Source organism: Rhinolophus sinicus, linkage group LG01 (genome assembly GCF_036562045.2).
Source record: "Rhinolophus sinicus isolate RSC01 linkage group LG01, ASM3656204v1, whole genome shotgun sequence".
In the NCBI taxonomy this organism is placed as follows: domain Eukaryota; kingdom Metazoa; phylum Chordata; class Mammalia; order Chiroptera; family Rhinolophidae; genus Rhinolophus; species Rhinolophus sinicus.
Genome location: NC_133751.1, coordinates 147535078 through 147553642, shown reverse-complemented (window position 1 = coordinate 147553642; position 18565 = coordinate 147535078). Strand labels below are relative to the sequence as shown.

Genomic DNA, 18565 nt, shown 5'->3' with positions numbered 1-18565 from the left:
ACCCACAGAAAGGTTTTTTGTTTTGTTTTGTTTTTTAGATTAAAATCTGCCACTATAAACTTTGCAATCAGGCTGGCTCCGTTTTAAAAGGCATACTATTTTTCATTGAGCAAGAAACATTGTTCCGATATCCTCGCATGACAAAACACATCCTTGTTTCTGTTCCTGCCTGATGCAAATGAGAGCGAGGCATTGACTCACTCTAAAAGCTGGTCCTCTTTGTTTTTACCTTCACACCTTTGGAGCAGCTTAAAGACAAAAGGAGTCATTTCTGCCCAAGAAAATCACAAAGAATTTTCAAGACTGCTCCTCATTGTTTTTGGGAAATTGTTAATTCATTATAAAATTGCAGAAATGAATGTTTTTGACATTTTTCATAGTGCCTTTTGGTGAAAATCCCCAAAGACCCGAGCGATGGGAAGAACTGGACATCTGCTCAAAGTTTCTGTGTGGAAGAAGGGGGGACACTGGTCGCCATTGAAAATGAGGTGGAGCAAGGTACTCATGTGCTTAGTCAGGCAAAAATAAGCATTTCTATTCAAATATTTATTAAAATATTCCCCCCCAAAACTAACATCTCCAAACCAGTATTTTCATGAATTTTCTGTTTTACCTATAAGGTTCGTATCACGACACCTGTAAAAGTTAATACACTGCATTGCTTATAAACTGTTGACTTTTGGAGCCTTTTATCACACTAGTAGTAGTGGAAAGAATAAGGACATATTTACGATCTGTATTTCAAAATGGCTAAAATAATCTGAGGTATAGTCTATTATAATTGCATGGTATAATTTTATAGATCCCTTTAAATTTACCTCTACACCTTTATTAGATATTTAGGCAATTATATACTTTAGTTTGAACATAGCAAATAAATCCTCTTTGGTTAAGAAAGGCATTCAGTGAGCACTGGAAATTGTTTTGTTAATGATATGATGAAATCTCAGGCTTAGCCAGCTAATTTCTGTCAATTTAAACTGAAACAAAAGTGAAACAGACTGCATTACCTTAATAAGGACAAAGTAACAAATTCCGACAATTGATTGGTAATTAAGTTTTGCTGTCAATTAAATAAAATCATGGTTATAAACAGAATTGGCTGATTACCCAAATGGTTTATATAATATTAAATTTTATAATGTACTCTTATTTTTCAGCTTTCATTACTATGAATCTTTTTGGCCAGACCACTAATGTGTGGATAGGGTTACAAAATGATGATTATGAAAAATGGCTAAATGGAAAGCCTGTGGCATATTCTAACTGGTCTCCATTTGATATAATAAATGTAAGTTTTAACATTTATTTTTTAGAAGTCATTTTAGCAAGAGATTCAATTCAAGATTTGTTAGCTAAAGTTTTTTTTACTTCCTATATTTTGTAGGCATAATTTTTAATAGTTGGTTATTACTATATTTTAATAATGTAATTTCATATAATTTTTATATGTTCCATAAATGTAATTACTTTACTCATCACAAGAATTTTTTATGTTTTAGGTTATGAAGTGATTTTTGAACAGGTTTATTAAATGCAAACAAAAGAATAATGGTGTTTGAATTTTTAAAATTATGTCCTTAATAAAAATGTGAATGTTTTAATAATGTTATGTTACCACTTTTTTTGACAACATGTATTCTTTTAAAGATTCCAAGTCATAACACCACCAAAGTTGAAAAACACATTCCTCTCTGTGCTTTGCTGTCAAGTAATCCTAATTTTCATTTCACTGGAAAATGGTATTTTGAAGACTGTGGAAAAGAACATTATGGGTTTGTTTGTGAGAAGATGCAGGGTAAGAAATGCTTGCTTTTTTATTCCTTTCATTTCCGTGGCCCACTCTTCTCTTCATATTTATTTTACATGCTATGTCACTGACAGTTTCATAGCTAACAGTTGCAGGCACTGATTCTTTGAGCTTTACATACAGACGAGTATATGTAGTCATTTAATCTCCACTACCCCAGGATTATGCCCTCTGTTGGGGTTCTAAGGACCACTTGAGTAATGGCCAAGTTTATGTATCCACTTTGGTTATATTAAAAGTCTTTATTGCTTGGTTCTGGGATTATGTGTCTGTTTAGGTAATAAAAAAGACATTGAGAAAATACTGGAAAAGAGTCGAGGAAACAAACCAACTCAATATGTCCCCCTTTCTTGGAACTCTAAAAGTGATCTCTGTGGCTAAACAGGGCATGCAGGATGTTTCTAGATCTGATGATGAGAAGCCCCAATACTTCCGGTGTGAAATCCCAAAGCCATACTATTACAAGTAGCCAGTGGGGTTGATGAACAGTGAAGGCACCATAAGTGACCTTGAGTAATACAAACAGCAACAACAGCTCATATCTCAGTGCTTTACTGAATGTTAGGCTTCCCTGTACGATGCCACCCTAGGAGGCCCTAATGTATCTGGAGCTGTGTGGCACTCTGGGCAGCCTCCTGTGTATATGCTTACTTGTAACATGAATTATACCTCGTATTGCGGCATACATGTGAACCCTTTAATGATACTAAAGATCATCAACCCATCCTCGGAAAAGCAGTTCCAGGGAAGCCCTGTTTCCTTGTTTACTGTTATCACTTAAGCATAACAGTGGTCAGGAACTGAAAGAAGACACCAGATCAATTTACTTGGTAAAGAGATTAATTTCACTTTGGTTTTACAACACATCCTACTGCTATATTGAGGTAACATCTTTAAGTAAAAGTCACATTCCCACTTTGTCAGTTGTATTTGGGAGAGTGTGGCAAGAGGAGGAGAAGGGAGCAAGACACAACATTTACTGAGTGACTACCTATGTCCCAGGTACTATAGTAAATGTGTTATGAGAACAGCAGAGTCTTGTACGGAAAGAAATAATATCATGTACTTGTACACTTATGGTGTACCTGGCGCCGTGCCTTGGCTTTATAAGCCTTGTGCCACAAAATCCTCACGACAAATCTGTGAAGTAGGTAAAAGTCTCCTCATCTTACAGAGGATGAACTTGAGTACTAGAAACAATAAGTAACACACTCAAGGTCTCTCAATTAAATGCAAGGATTCTATTCTGAGACCTTGATGTTGATCTCTTCTTGAAATGTACTGCTGACCACTTTCTCTCTGATGTTTTTGGGACTAACAATGTATTTTCTTCTTTTGGAGATAGTACAGAGCAGTGATGGTTGAGAGCATGGGCATGAGTTCATATGGCTCTGGGTTCCTACCTCACCTCTGTAAATGAACTGTCAGTCAAGGTTCTTCTCTGCACCTTGATTTATGCATTTATAAAATGGAATAATAACTATCCCAGGCTCTATGTATATACAGTGCTTAGCAAGTTCCCAGCATATGTTTAAAAAGTGATAGTTCTTTTTATTATTATTTCCAAAACATATTATCCAACTACACAAATTCTTTCAGTCTACGATGAATACCCAAATTCTGTTCTTCTTCTTTATGGGCCATATAAATATGTTTATTTTGGGATCATAGACTAAAGTCTCTTAGCTGCATGAAAGAATAAAAATGTCTGAATAAAAAGAGAGACAAGGGCCAAGTGAAGACCCCCAATTTGGAATTTGGTTTCCAATGGATCATTCTTTTTCACAGAAATGGTGGCAAAACCATGTTGCTTAAAGTCACTCATGTTTTGAAACTTGATAAAATCAAGTACAGAAGGAGAAATTCACATATGAAAATACAGATATATAACAGTGGGAAAAAACAGTTACATTGGTAGTTGGGTCACATAGACAAATAATTTCAGTTACTTTAATTTTATAAATTATTATCATTTTAAAATAGCTACTTTGGTATTATATTGGTTTTGTATAAATAACCTTAAACTTCATATATAAGCTGGAAAACAGGCTTCTAGCAGAGAACAAATAGATGATAAAAGTGTGATCCATCACAATTTACTTAGTGAATAGGTGAATTTCACTTTGGTTTGGCAACATGTAATACTTCTATATTGAGGTAACATTTTCAGGTAAAAGTCAAACTCCACTTTGTCATTTGTATTTGGGAGAGTGTGGCAAAAGGAGGAGAAGGGAGAAAGACGCAACATTTACTGAGTGACTACTATGTGCCAACATGATTTTGCCAACTTTTTCTATTGTAAGTGTCCTTTGTAAACAGCTCATTGAAGTCTACCCACATATGTCTGAGGAAGGCCTTACTAATATTATAGACCAGAAATTTGAGGTTTTGAGAGACTAAATAATTTCCCAAGATTTCTTAGCCATTTAGTGTCAGGATTAGGGTTGAATCAGAGGTCTTCTGACCTATCCACACCTCACTATGCTCCTTTTCAAGCCCAAGTGTAATAAAACTAGTATATGAGTACAGAGAGAAATCCCAGCCACTTTGGATCAGACAGTTCAGAAAGTCTTACCTTGTTTTTGTGTTTCACGTTTTCAAAATTTAGCCTATGCTAGTACATACTGTAATACAGAACAAAAAGGCAAGCATACATATTAAAGAGAAAACATCTGTATGCAAAACGCAGGCTTGGTTTTTACCTGATCACAGCTGCTCACAAACAAGAAAGCACTAGTGATCCCCGGTGGGAAAACCTTGCCTTTTAATTCTTAAATCTTGACTCTGACAGGTGACATTAAAAGTAACGGTTTATAAGAACTTGTGTGTATTTCTAAGCATTTATTAAATTTTAAACTTCTTTTATAGCACTTATACATGTAAACATTAAACATGATGGTAGCTATCATGCAGTCTCAAAAGTGTAATGAAGTATTATATTTGAGAATATGCACTTGTGACATTATGTTTGCAGTGCAGTATAGGACTACATGATAGATGTCAATATTCTCTTAGTAAGTATTACGTTCTGCCAGAGTAGCCCATGGGAGGCCCAGTGTAGCGAGCAGAATGAAACGTACGTAAGGAGATAGCATCAGTTCCACCGAGTGGTCCATTTGGCAAGGGATGGTCAAAAATGGGAAACCTTCTAGAAATATTCCATACAAGCTTTAAAGAAACTCATTCATTAAATTTCCTAGGTGTTTTCATTCTTTAGCATCATCTACACTTTCAGGGAGTCTCCTCATTTTTAAATAATCAAACCCTGGGAAGAAAAATGCTGAGGTTAACAGCAGCATGGATCGTGGTGACAGGTTCCCATGCTTATAAGCCTTGCTTCCCCCTTTCTCATCCAAATGCTACAAATGATTTCTGTTGTTGTTCTTGTTCTAGATACTTCTGGACACAGTGTAAATACATCTGATCTGTATCCAATCCCTAATACCTTACAGTATGGAAACAGAACTTACAAAATAATTAGTGCAAACATGACTTGGTATACAGCGATAAAAACCTGCCTGATGCACGGAGCCGAGCTGGTCAGCATTACAGATCAATATCACCAGTCCTTTCTCACTGTTATGCTCAACCGGCTAGGACGTGCCCACTGGATCGGACTGTTCACTGCCGATGTAGGTGTTCTGACATCCCTCGGACAGACCTTAGATAATTAAGTTTCACATCTCAGTGACATAGCACTGAAATTGGCACAGAAAAAAAATTCCCAGAAAGAAGAGTAAATGTAACATTTAAGTACTTGGTTAATACAATAACTACTGAGGAGCAGCCTGTGACTACAACATAAAGGTGTACACCTTTTTAGAGTAAATATCTATTTGCCTAATTTCTGGAAATGAATGCCCTTCAAAGATTCTCTGGAAATTTCTGAGAAATTTCACGATATTGCCTCATGCGTGCACTGGGACACATCCTAAACTCAAGCACCTGCATTTGGGTAATTTGTTGCATTTACGAAATCCCCAAGAAAAATGAATCATGCTTCCTGCTTAGAAATGTTATTATTAATTAATGCATTACCCCTGGAAATTTAACATGTAGGTTATTTTCCCTCGCCAGGGATGTGGTTTGGAGAGTAAGGTTAAGGTTATTTTTCAGTTTTCTTTAATAAAAGTATTACACACTCAAATTACTGAAAAGTAAATCTATTCTGTCCAGACCCCTAGTTCTATTCCCTAGTGTCAATCACTATAAACAGTTTCTTGTGTGGCATTTAGAAATTTTCTGTATAGGCACATATGTACAAATAAAATGGAGGAATATGTATATTGTTTTTTAAATACACATGAGCTCGTACTATATATGCTGTCCTTCAACTTGCTTTTTTATTGAATATACCTTGAACAGCTTTCTATGTCAGCCAATAAAAATCTAACACATATAAGGATATACCACAACTTATTAAACCAGCCTCCTATGAATGGACATTTGGGTTCTTCCCAGTTTTCAATTACAAACAGTACATAACAAATGTCCTTGTGCAAGTAGGATGAGTTCCCAGAAGAGAAGTTGCTAAGCACACTTTATGTTTCTAACAACTAGTGCCATATTGCCCTCCAAAAGTTTGCACCAATTTATATGCCGACAGCAGTCTTGATACCATCTAGTTTTTTCACACCCTTGCCAACACTGAGTATGTCAAAATTTTAATCCTTGCCAGCGGGATAGGTGAAAGGCTAGTACTTCATGGTTGTTTACTATATTTTTGTATTACCCAATAATTTAACTCATGTAGTCAATTTTTGCTTTATGGCCTCTGGATTTTGTATCAAACTTGGAAAGATTTTTCCCCATGCTAAGAGTATAAAATATTTAGCCAAGTTTTCTTTAGCACTTTTATGTGTTCAATTTTATGTTTGAATCTTTGATCAATCTGAAATTTGTTTTGGTGTAAAAAACAAACTATTGATCCAACTTCACTCTGATTGCTTGCTGGGAAATTATGGTGGCAGGGAGCCAAGTATTCCCAAAAATCTAAAAAAGATACTACTTGTGGCAGAGATTCCTAGATCCCCTGAAATAGAAATGTAAGATGTGGAACTATAAATCTATGTGTGAAACAAGTGGTGCTCAGACAGCACAGTGATGCCACCAGCAGTGCCATCCTTGGCCAGGAAATGATGGCTGAATTTCCTTTCACAGAATGATCTTAATTTTGACTGGTCAGATGGCACCAAATCCTCCTTCACTTTTTGGAAAGATGAGGAGTCCTCCTTCCTTGGTAACTGTGTTTTTGCTGACACCAATGGGCGCTGGAGTAGCACAGCCTGCGAATCATTTCTGCAAGGAGCTATTTGTCATGTACCTCCCGGTAGGTTCAATTCTATTCAATTCAAGAAATATGTACTGTGCATATTTCTATGCAAGGCACTGTGCTAAGCAGGTGCTATGAGGAAGAGTAGTAAGGAGTACCGTTCCTCAAGAAGCCTCTGGTCTGGTAGGTGATATACCAACAAATAACTGTTAAACAAGGCAGGGCTACCAAACCATATGAGCAGTAGCAACTGAGGGCATTAGCGAGACATCATATCCACTTGCGGAAATGTAGAAAGACTTCTTGAAGGATATGACTGTGGAGATTGGCCTTGAAGCATGGCTGAAACGTGAATGGGGCAGTGATGGGACCTGGAGAGGCATTGTGAGCAGAAAAGTATGGGCAAAGACATGGGAGGAAGAAAGGACTGGGCATGCAATGGCAGAGCTCGGGTTGAGATTTTCCTGCATCGTAGGTTATGGGAAAGGGAGAGGTAGGAAATTAGGCTAGAAACTTGGGTTAGGAGCGTGTGTGGGTGACCTTGAATGCCAGACTGAATATGTCTGTTTAAGTCAGGGACTAGTATGATTCTAGAGTCATAATAATCATGGTAATAATATTTATAACTATAGTACATATATAGTTATATGTTAATAATGATAATAACATCTCATTGTACTTAAAGGCCACCTGGCCCAACCAGGTGAACTTTATTTTAAAGATGAATCAAACTCAGAGCATTAAATAGCTCCTTGAAGATATCAGAGAAGTCCATCAACAGCCCCAGGAGTAGAAGCCAAGTTTCCTTCCTTTCGGAGGTGACATGTATCCCATTATACCAGCTCCCCTTTCCTTGGTCGCTGTGGTGCACATACACAGAGTTCCTTAACACTAGCTGGTCTCCTTTTGAATCTCTCATTCAGTAAAAGTGCACTTATTTCTTACATTCTGAATATTATAAGTCAAATAGTATGCACATTATGTAAATTCAAATCAAAATAGTCAAGATAGAAATCTAAATGAAAGCCATATCCTGGGGGTGCCAAAAAAATGTATACACATGATTTGTATCCATCTTTCGTTAACGGTATATATTGAGTATTACAATTTTAATACAGCTTTTGCCTTTCTTAAAATGTATATGCATTTTTTGGCACCTTTGGAAAAGCTAATTCTGCTTCTAAAACAGCATGAAAGTTAGTCTTACCTTTTCAATAACACTGTGTTTATTGACTGCTTAAGAAGCATCCAGCACTAGCTCATTTACACTTCTCAAATTCTAAGAAAGATGTTGTAAGCTCCCTTTTGCAGATAAAGAAACCAAAGTGCAGGGCGCTTAGGTATCGTGCCCCCAGCCACACATCTAGGATCTCAGCGTGGATGTGTCCCAACTGTCATGCTTGCCCTCTGAGGCAAAGTCCACCCCAAATATCCCTTAGTTATGTGTTGTGTTGTATGATGTTATGTTTATGTTATGTTTTATGTTATATGAATAATACTTTATTAAATGCATTATTTTCCTTAATAGTTTGATTAGCAGGTAAGGATTTGTTAAAAAATTTGTAATATGTAGCACTGCATAGGACAATTTCGTACATTTGGAATTTCCTTTCGCCAGCTTCATTCAGCTGCCAGTATTTCTATGAATGATTTCTCCCAGTTTTTCCAACCTTTAGGATACTAACTGTAAACATGAAAGTCAGCCACCCTCACCCAAGCAGCACCCAAACCAAACCTATAAAGCTTTGCATTAATATACCCTGTGATGTGTAGGTAAAGATTATTTCTACCACAAATGCTATAAACCAGTACCAGTTTTGTAATCATGTATATTAAACCCACTTTTCAGATTACTGTGAAAATTTTATTGCATGTATTTATGTTGGTCTTTCATAAAATGTAATGTAATGTTTATCTAAACCCAGTCACCACACTGAAATCATAACTGATTTGTTCATAGAAATAAGACCATTTGGATACCCAGAGCTGTGCTCAGAGACATCTATTCCCTGGATAAAATTCAGAAGGAATTGCTACAGTTTTTCTACAGTCCTAGACAGTATGACTTTTGAGGCTGCTCATGAATTTTGCAAAAAGGAAGGTAATTCTTTTGTGATGATAAAATGCTTTTGATGTGCTATTTCTTGACATTTCAGTAAACAATGTGTTGCTTTTTTTTTTTTTTTCATTTGCCTGATTATTTAGTGACTTTCAGAGCAACAAAAACAATTTAAAAATAAATACTATTGAATTTGCTTATTTGGGGGGATGGCAAACATATGAAACTCAGTGTCCAGCACAGAATTTGAAAACCTAAGATGTCTCAGATGACTGTACTTTCTCAAAAAAAAAAAAAATGTTTCTTTTGAATGCATTTGAATTGTGAATTTTTAATGTTCCCTAAAGTTAATCTGCTATGCTTTGACTTCTTAAGTACAAGCTTGTATCTTTTAATCAATGTGGTTGTCCTATAACATTTTTAATAAAAAATCACCTATGTACAATGAAAATTTTCACTTTTCAAACCCTGAGCTTTACAAATTATGGTGTGACAGACATTTTTTAAAATTGTATTTACATGTAAATACAAATACTTGTTTATTTGCTGTTTGTCACTTTTATAGGATCTAATCTTTTAACAATCAAGGATGAGGCTGAAAATTCATTTCTCCTAGAAGAGCTTTTTGCTTTTGGTTCTTCTGTCCAGACGGTTTGGTTGAATGCTCAGTTTGATGATGACAGTAAGTGATTTGGGTAGAGAAGAAGAGAGGGTGGAAATAAATACACAGTGGTCAAAGCTGATGAAAGTGGCATCTACAAACCAGAAAACTCTCCTTGGATACATTTCCTCTGAAAAAATAGCACGAGTCGTAAAGCCATGTCTTCCAAAGACAAAACTGCTAACTAACCCTTTTCGCCATACTCTCTTTTTCCTAGGAAATAAACCCAGCATACCCATAATGAAAACAAAAACACACCAAGGTTATCTTCATGAAGATGCTTGTCTGGAACTATATTCACAGACTTAGTCATAGACACCAAAACCATATTTACTTGAAAATATTCCCAGTTCCTAAATGTTATAAAAGCACAAGTTATGGAAAGGTTTTAGTTATAAATTATACTATTAGAATTATTTGCTACACATAAAAAAACCAGAATTTGTAATCAAGTAAGAGCATGGTATTCTTTCCAAAGAGTACCATGGAAGTACTTGTAAAGTAAGTACAGTTCTGAACACAACATCAAAAGGTAGTTGTTAGTAAAGTTGCCTTGTGCACAACTCTTTATTTATTTTAGATATATGTTCTAATTTAGTTCACTTAGGATAACTCTTGTAAAGTACTTCCATGGAAGAGTACGGAAGTGATGACTCTTGAAAGTACTTGTAAAGACAACTATTTGAATTGGGATGGACAGCTTGTTATAGGGGGGAACAAAGGTGGAGTGTGGGTCCACCCTGGCCAGGAGGCGTATTTCAAAAAAATGACATTGTTTAGAATTTCTAGCACATTTTAAAAAGCCGACTGACTTTTAGTGAGATTTATCGTTGGTTTTCAATCCTTTTCCAACAAAGCACTCCTTTATTGCCTACACATGGATGGTTCCTCCCATGGCCTCCAACCTTTGGTATACCACTGGCTTGCTATTTAAAGAAACTCACTGTGAAAATTCTTTTAGAAAGTGAGCCATTTTGTAATGATATAGATGTTGGGACTTCAAAGGATTTGTCTCTATGTTGATTAGTTTTGCTTATTAAATGATCTCTTTAAATTGCTTATAGCAATGCGAAATATTTCAAAATTCAAACTTAACACTGAGAAACGTGTTATCCTAAGTGAACTAAATTAGAACATATATCTAAAATAAATAAAGAGTTGTGCACAAGGCAACTTTACTAACAACTACCTTTTGATGTTGTGTTCAGAACTGTACTTACTGAGTTGAAAGCATCAGACAAGGAGAGAGTCTCATTAAATTTAGGGGCTGCTTTTTATGGTTGATTCCAGTCTTAGTATGTGTGATAACCGTGCACATAATTTATAAGTTGGTCATTTTTCCACAGATAAAACCATAAAGTGGTTTGATGGAACTCCCACAGACCAGTCCAACTGGGGAATCCGGAAGCCAAAGATGGACCACATTAAACCCCATCTATGCGTTGCCCTGAGGATCCCCGAAGGAGTGTGGCAGTTATCCCCGTGTCAAGAACAAAAAGGGGTTATATGTAAAATGGAGGCAGGTGGGTGAAGTCAGAGGTTAATGCTTCATTTTGATTCTGCCCTGACTAATGTTGACCCACTCCTTTAACATTTAAAGGTTTTAAAATCCAAGTGCTCAGGGAATATTCAGATTGATTCTAACATTATCATCTTGTTCTACGTCAAACAAATCAGAGACCATTTCAGCTCCTTCTTTCCCTGATATGGGAAAAAAAATCATTATAAATCAACTCAAACACTATGACTTTCTAGCTGTTAACCTAAGGGTTGTAAAACAGCAGTTTACCTCACGCAAATAGAGCTGGAAATGTACAACAGCAACCCTCATTCTGGCAATTGCTACTCAGAATTTTTAAGGTTCATCTTTGGTCCCAAGAAATATAATCTAGGCCTCGGCGTCCTTGTGAATAGGTAGATGTGATTCTCTGTTACAAGCCACAATATGTTATAAAAGTCATATTTTAACTTCATATTGAGCTACATCATTTGTGGTGATAAAAAACGATAATAATTTTAGAATCTAAGCCAGAAAACTCTAGTCCGTTGCAAACAAAAACAGAGGTAGGATGTTAATAAGGATCATTTACAGTGGGGAGGTGTTCCTAAGCATCACAACAGTATCTAGGGGCCAATATTATAAAGATGGAGGGATCATTGTGGCCTGGGCTGCTGGAGAAGGCTTCACAGAGGAGATGAAGCCTTGGAATCCCAAAAGATAAAGAGAACAGAGGCGGGAAGGCATATTGGACAAATGACCAAGGGCAGCAGCTGAGAATGAGCTTAGGTTGGAGTGAAGGGCTCACGTTAGGTAGTGATGGAAATCAAATTGGACAGTAACGTAGTCCAATTCAAGCAGAAAGGGCTGGTCTCCATGGTGAAGGAGACAGTGCCCCCTAGGGGCTCTGTGGACACTTACAGTGGAATCCCATTGAACCACATGTAAAGGGAGGAGGTTGTAATTTGACTGATAGAACTGGGAACAAAAAGGGAGGGTAGAAATAGGAAAAGAGAATCATCAGGCCTTGCTGACTGATTACATACTGGAAAGAAGAAGAAAAAACCGGTAGGTGTGGGCACCAATGTGTAAAGTCCCAATAGTGTGAGTATCAACTCTGTGTGAAAAGTAACACGCCCAAGTCATCAGTAGCATTTAAGTATCAAGAGCAAATCAGAAATACTTCGCGTCTGCACAAGACTTCAAAACTACCTATAATGCATAGGATGTCTCTTTAGCAACTTTCCAAGGCAATGGAGCAGATAAAATACTCCCATTTTACAGATGAGAAAAGCACTTGTCCAAACTGAGGCTACTTCAAGGATTACACTCCAAATTTTCTGACTACATGCTCCTTCTACAGCTTCTCACTGCCTCCTGAAAATAATACTCTTTTAACAGTCTTTCTTAAAGAAGTATCTTCACATACACAATACTACATGTTTTCAATTATATTATGCAAAATTATACAATATTATTTTTAAATTACAAAATCAAGTTTTTTAAAAATGTAGTTTTGCTATTGGTAACAATATTGATGTTTCTTTTAAGTCTATAAGAGCAAATGGGTATGAGTAACACACCAAGGCACTTCTTCCACTCACAAACCCTTTATTCATCTTCCTCTGGATCTCAAAAATAGCAGAGTTCAAATTTTGAGAGCGTCTACTTGAAAGACATACGTTTTTACGTAGAAAGTCCTCAAATGTAAACCCTCTAACTTTTTGAATGGAGGAGCTATTATTCATTTTGCAAGATTCTTTTTTATTTGTTTCAGGTGTACAAAAGAGCATAATAGACATTTATACCCCTCACAAAGTGTGACCTGCCCCCACCCCAATCTACTACCCCCTGACATCATATATAGCTGTTACAATTCCATTGACTATATTTCCTATGCTGTACTTTACATCCTGTGGAGTGCCACAGAAGGTGCCAAAAAATGTATACACATTTTAAGAGATGTTATCTATGTAGCAGTAGTTCGCTGTAATCAGAAGTGTCTGGACGCTGATGGTAACCACTTTGAGCACCTCTTGTAATTATAGAAGTCAAACATAACTATATATTGAGCATTAAAATTTTCATACAGTTTTTTCCTTTCTTAAAATGTGTATACGTTTTTTTGGCATGCTCTGTATATATTTATAGTTGACATTCAATATTATTCTACTGCAGCATCAGGTGTATAACACAGTGGTCAGGCATCTACACAATCTATGAAGTGATCCCCCTGATAAGTCCAGTGCCCACTTGGCACCCTACATAATCTTTATGACATTATTTATTATATTCCTCATGCTGTATTTCATATCCCCATGACTATATTGTGACTACAAATTTGTACTTTCTAATCCCTTCACCTTCTCCCCCATCTTCACCCCCCTCCCATTTAGCAACCATCAATTTATCCCCCGTGTCTCTGAATCTATTTCTGTTTTGTTTGCTCATTTATCTGTTCTTTAGATTCCACATATAAGTGAGATCATCTGGTATTTATCTTTCTCAGTCTGACTTATTTCACTTAGCATAATATCCTTTAGGTCCATCCATGTTGTTGCATTCTTTTTTATGGCCAAGTAATACTCCATTGTATAAAAGTACCACAGTTTCTTTATCCAATTGACTATCAATGGGCATTTCAGTTGTTTCCATAGCTTGGCTATTGTGAATAGTGCTGCAGTAAACATAGGGGTGCATATATTTTTTCGAATTAGTGTTTTGGATTTCTTTGGATAGACACCTAGGAGTGGAAATTTTTTTTTTTTTTTTTGCAAGATTCTTGAGATCACAAAGGTGAGAAGATGCTTATTTTAAAATTCTTGCATGAAGGCAGAGGTTAACACAGCTGAACAAACTGCATAGCAGATTCCAACAAGACTGAGTTCCTTGCAGGCAGGGGCTGTATTTTACCCATATTTTTACTGCAACACACTGCAGAGACTAGATGGGAATTCTTCAGCTTGAAAGAAAAAGCAGTGTATGTAGTTTGTAAGCACTAATAATGATTACTGTAAATTAGAGGTTAGTGATTTTTTCTTATAAAGTCCACATATAAGTATTTTAGGGTCTGGGAGCCATATGGTCTCTGTCATGCTGCCATTGTAGCATGAAAGCAGCCACAGACAACGCATAAACGAATAAGTGTGGTTCCAATAAACATTATCTATTAAAACATGTGCCTAGATTTAACCCAAGGGTCATAGTTTGCTGAGTCCTGCTATAAATAATAACATAATTTTGTGGAATTAAAAGCAAAATTTCATCTCACTCTTTTTTTTTTTTTTTTTGTATTTGATTTTAGATGTTCACGTGGTAAAGGAACAGCCAGGAAAAGGTATGTTTGGAACAGTAGAGAGTATTTTGATTTTTCTTAGAAATAATAAAATAGAAAGTAACCATCTTACTTCACTGTCATTGAAGTTTTCCCTTTTTTTCATCTTCTTTCAGGACCAAGTCACAGCATTGTACCTCTTGCAGTAGCAGTGACATTAATAGTAATTCTGGTAATTTCCATCCTTTCCTTCTGCATATACAAGCACAGTAGTGGTATCTTCAGGAGACTTGCAGGGTTTGGCAATCCTTACTATCCTACAACCAACTTTAGTACAGTACATTTGGAAGAAAATATTCTCATTTCTGATCTTGAGAAGAATGACCACTAATAATGAAATCAGAGAATGCCACAAGCATGAGGATGAGTAAAGAAGACAACAAGGGGAGCCTCTTCTGTATCTCCCTTTACAGACCATATGCCACTATAATGTGAATTGTGTCACTATTTTAATTATTCTTAAAGTGATTACTGGTTTTGAATTGTAACCAAATCAAAAGGGTATTGATTTATCCATTTCCCCAACTGTGATCTATTCTTAAAAAGAGGAAATTACACAATGGTCACTATTCAGAAAACAAGAACTATTAGAAGAAACTCCCTATTGAAAAACGCTCCAACCAATGTAAATAATAGTTTTTGCATTACTAGGTTTCTACAAAAATTTTGGGAATTTTAAAACTAAGCTGGTGTCTATTGAGACATTTACCCACCCTCATTCCATTAAAAGAGAAAGAAAAGAAGCAAATCAAAATATAAAACCCTACATTTATATATGATAGGAAAAGGAAAAGGCTTCTGAGAGGTTTCTTCTTTGTTTTTAATGGAGTCTTTTTAATCCAATCAGTTTTAACAGCAGGGTTTGGAAATACTGATTTCTAAGCTTAAAACTCATAGGTTCTTGGCTCTAAACTAATATTTAGGGTGACATTCATTTTTATGAGTTCTGATCTCTCAAACTAAAGGAGAAGAAAATTTCCTTAAATAGTAAAGATCTTGGTTGGCAGGACACTTTCATAGCAACCACATGACGTGGACCAAAACCTTCAACTACTACATGATGACTAAATTTGATAGTTAAAAATATCTTATAGATAAGCTTAAAGGAATTTATTGAGTTTTAATACTGTTAAAACTCATGGGTTTTATTAAAAACTAAAGTTATAAAATAATGTATAACACTCCTAACAACCAAAAGATATAAAATGTAACTTGAATTTAAATGGGAAAAATTGAAGATCTGAACTATAGTACCCTTAAAACCAGACTATAGGATATGTTGAGAAGTACTAAATAAATTACTCTCCAATAGTAATCTAGATACCTCTTTGCTGTATAAATAAGTTTATTTAAGGTGTTCTACTTAGGAAACTATGGTTTTGGGAAACCATCTCCATTTGTGTTGGACTACTTATAGCAGTCAGTAAAATAATGATTAAAAGCATGATACTGTCCATAAATTTAAAATCAGATTTGATCTTCCTTCATTAATTTCTTATAAAGAAAAATGACTTCATTATCAATATTTCAAAGTTTACTCATTACATAAATGTTTATTATGGTTCCTATTAAAAACCAAGTATTATTCTAGAAACTGGAGGTACTGGGGTGAGCAAGTCAATGAGATCCCTGTTTTCATGGCACTTATTTTCTAAAGAAAGGAAACTGATGGTAAACCAGTAAAGAAATGCATGAGTAGAAAATATCAGGTGTTTATGAAAATTAAGGAAGGTCTTGTGATAGAGAAAAGCTGGGGGATGCTCAGGGCCTCCCTAGAGAGTATGGTTTTTGTTTTTTGTTTTTTGTTAATTGAACAAAAAATAATTTCTTTATATAAAATATTAATAGACACTTAAACATAATATGTTTTTTTAAATGAAATCATGTGTATATAGTTGTATTCATAAAGGTAAGTATACCAATCCAAAGCTATACAACAGCATTAACAGCAAATCCAAATAAAAGATATTCTTCCGAATTCCATGTTTCAACGAGCATCAAAAAATGACCTATCTTTTAGTCCTTTTCTTGTACCTTACTCTGTACCCACATTCTCTGCATCTGATTGGATCCCTGGATTTTATTTCATTTTCTGTGTGACGTTTTCCACAGATCTATGTCATGGGCTGCTGCTTTGGGGGTTGAATGCCTCTAGGTGTGCACTGTTAGTCCCCACTTAGCCAGGAGAAACTTGTCACACTCTGCCCTTCCAGATTGCAGCTTGTCATTGTTGAGAGTGCATTCTAATTATTACAACAAGCTGCCTCAAAACCGGTAGCCACTAGTCACAAGGTGGAGCTCCGGGAGAAGGTATGAATAAATTTATAAGTGGAAAACCGTCGTCATTAGAAATACAATTTGAAGAATATGCCTTAAAAATGAAGTCCTGGTGGCATGCAACAGTTAACACAGTTCCCAAAAGCAGGCCTTTGTTACTCTTGTGTAGTTTACACACTGGAACAACCAACTTCCATAATTTCTTCTAAGTTTTGGAACTTTATTTTTTAAAAGATATTATATTATGTGACAGTTGTATGTTTATGACTCAAAAGAATGATTGGCTTGAACTAGCCAGATGATAAAAAAGTTCAATTTAATAATCTGTCAAGTGGAGTTACAGTTCTGTTCTTCTCAGTGGACTTGGTAAAAAACCGCTAGTCAATTATCCTTCCAAAGTATATTGAAGTGTAATAGTCATGCATAACAATTTGACAAAGTATGTTATTGGTAAAGTGGTTTTGCAGAAAGAAACTGTACTGCTTGTCAGTGCTCTGTACTTTGATATTTGGTATTGAACCACATCTCCAGAGAGTCTGTCCTTATGGACAAATCATGCAATCCTTCACATCACTGAAATTTCAGAAATAGAAAGTACTGAAATAGTCTGTTTTATCCATATATGTGCACTCTAAGAAACAGTTTTTTTCCACAACTATTTTTAACCTGAACTGTAGACTTCATAGCTACAACATGAAAAGAAAAAAGTAGCAGGATTACAAAGTCATTCACATACAATTAATGTGTCCTCTCCCCCAAAAAATAATAGATTGTTTTTTATGACTCCAGGTAATGGAAAATCTTTCATTTCCCGACTAAAGACATTCTGGGCTCTTCCATCTCCAATAGTCTTCTTACTGTTTAAATGTTTCTTCTTTGGAAAGCTCTACTCTGTATCCAGGGTGGATTAGATGGTCTCTTTAGATAAACATTCAGTCTTTCGGAGTTTCCTTTCCCTCCTCAAAATGGTGGTTGGATGTACAAGAACCTGTCGTGCCCTTGAGTTCTAGGGGAAGAAGGTGACAACTGACTGTGGATGTATGATTTCTGGTGTCCACTGAAGGTAGCTGTCTGGCCCCACTCCTGGGAATTCTGCTGGCATCTGTTATAATGTCTGCAATTGATGCCAACTGTAGTCTATTCTTTTGATTTGCCCCCATCCTGGCTCTCCCTGGCACTGCCTTATCGCTGGAGAATGGCTGTGACTGCCATTCAATTCCCTCCCTGCACACTGCAGTTCTTGTTCACAAGGCCCCTGCAGTCATAAGACTCAATCCAGCACCATCCGCTACTCTGTTAGTCAGGGGTGGCTAACTGTGGTAGCAAAGAATCTCAAAATCTTGGTGGCTTAACACAGCAAATGTTTATTTTTCATCCACAGTAACATGGGTTTAGAGAAGGACTTGGGCTCTATTCAGTCCTTCATAGGTCCAGGTTCTTCCTATACACTAGGACCTCTATCTCCCAAGGCCTTTGAGTCCTCCAATGGGTCTCCTACTTTTACCTCACAGAAGGTAACTTGAGATCCATCTTTCATTAATTATGTAGCTTCCATGGGCTATTGAAATACATTTTCTAAGTGAACAGTCTTCAAACTTAGGACACATACCCTGAAGGTACATAAAGATTTCCAAGGGACACAGGGGTATGAGTA

General features: G+C 36.1%; 1 protein-coding gene across 1 annotated transcript in view; it reads left to right on the top strand.

Annotated features, from left to right (window-relative positions):
- The window catches only part of PLA2R1 (phospholipase A2 receptor 1), a 99435-nt gene extending 81741 nt beyond the window's left edge, over positions 1 to 17694 (top strand). Inside the window, 11 exon segments of the mRNA XM_019727258.2 lie at positions 381 to 498; positions 1161 to 1291; positions 1651 to 1798; positions 5204 to 5442; positions 6971 to 7139; positions 9043 to 9183; positions 9707 to 9823; positions 11149 to 11325; positions 14605 to 14637; positions 14751 to 14956; positions 14958 to 17694. Coding sequence (XP_019582817.2) covers positions 381 to 498; positions 1161 to 1291; positions 1651 to 1798; positions 5204 to 5442; positions 6971 to 7139; positions 9043 to 9183; positions 9707 to 9823; positions 11149 to 11325; positions 14605 to 14637; positions 14751 to 14956; positions 14958 to 15005 — 1527 coding nt within the window. The 3' untranslated portion in view covers positions 15006 to 17694.
- The last annotated feature ends 871 nt before the right edge of the window (positions 17695 to 18565 follow it).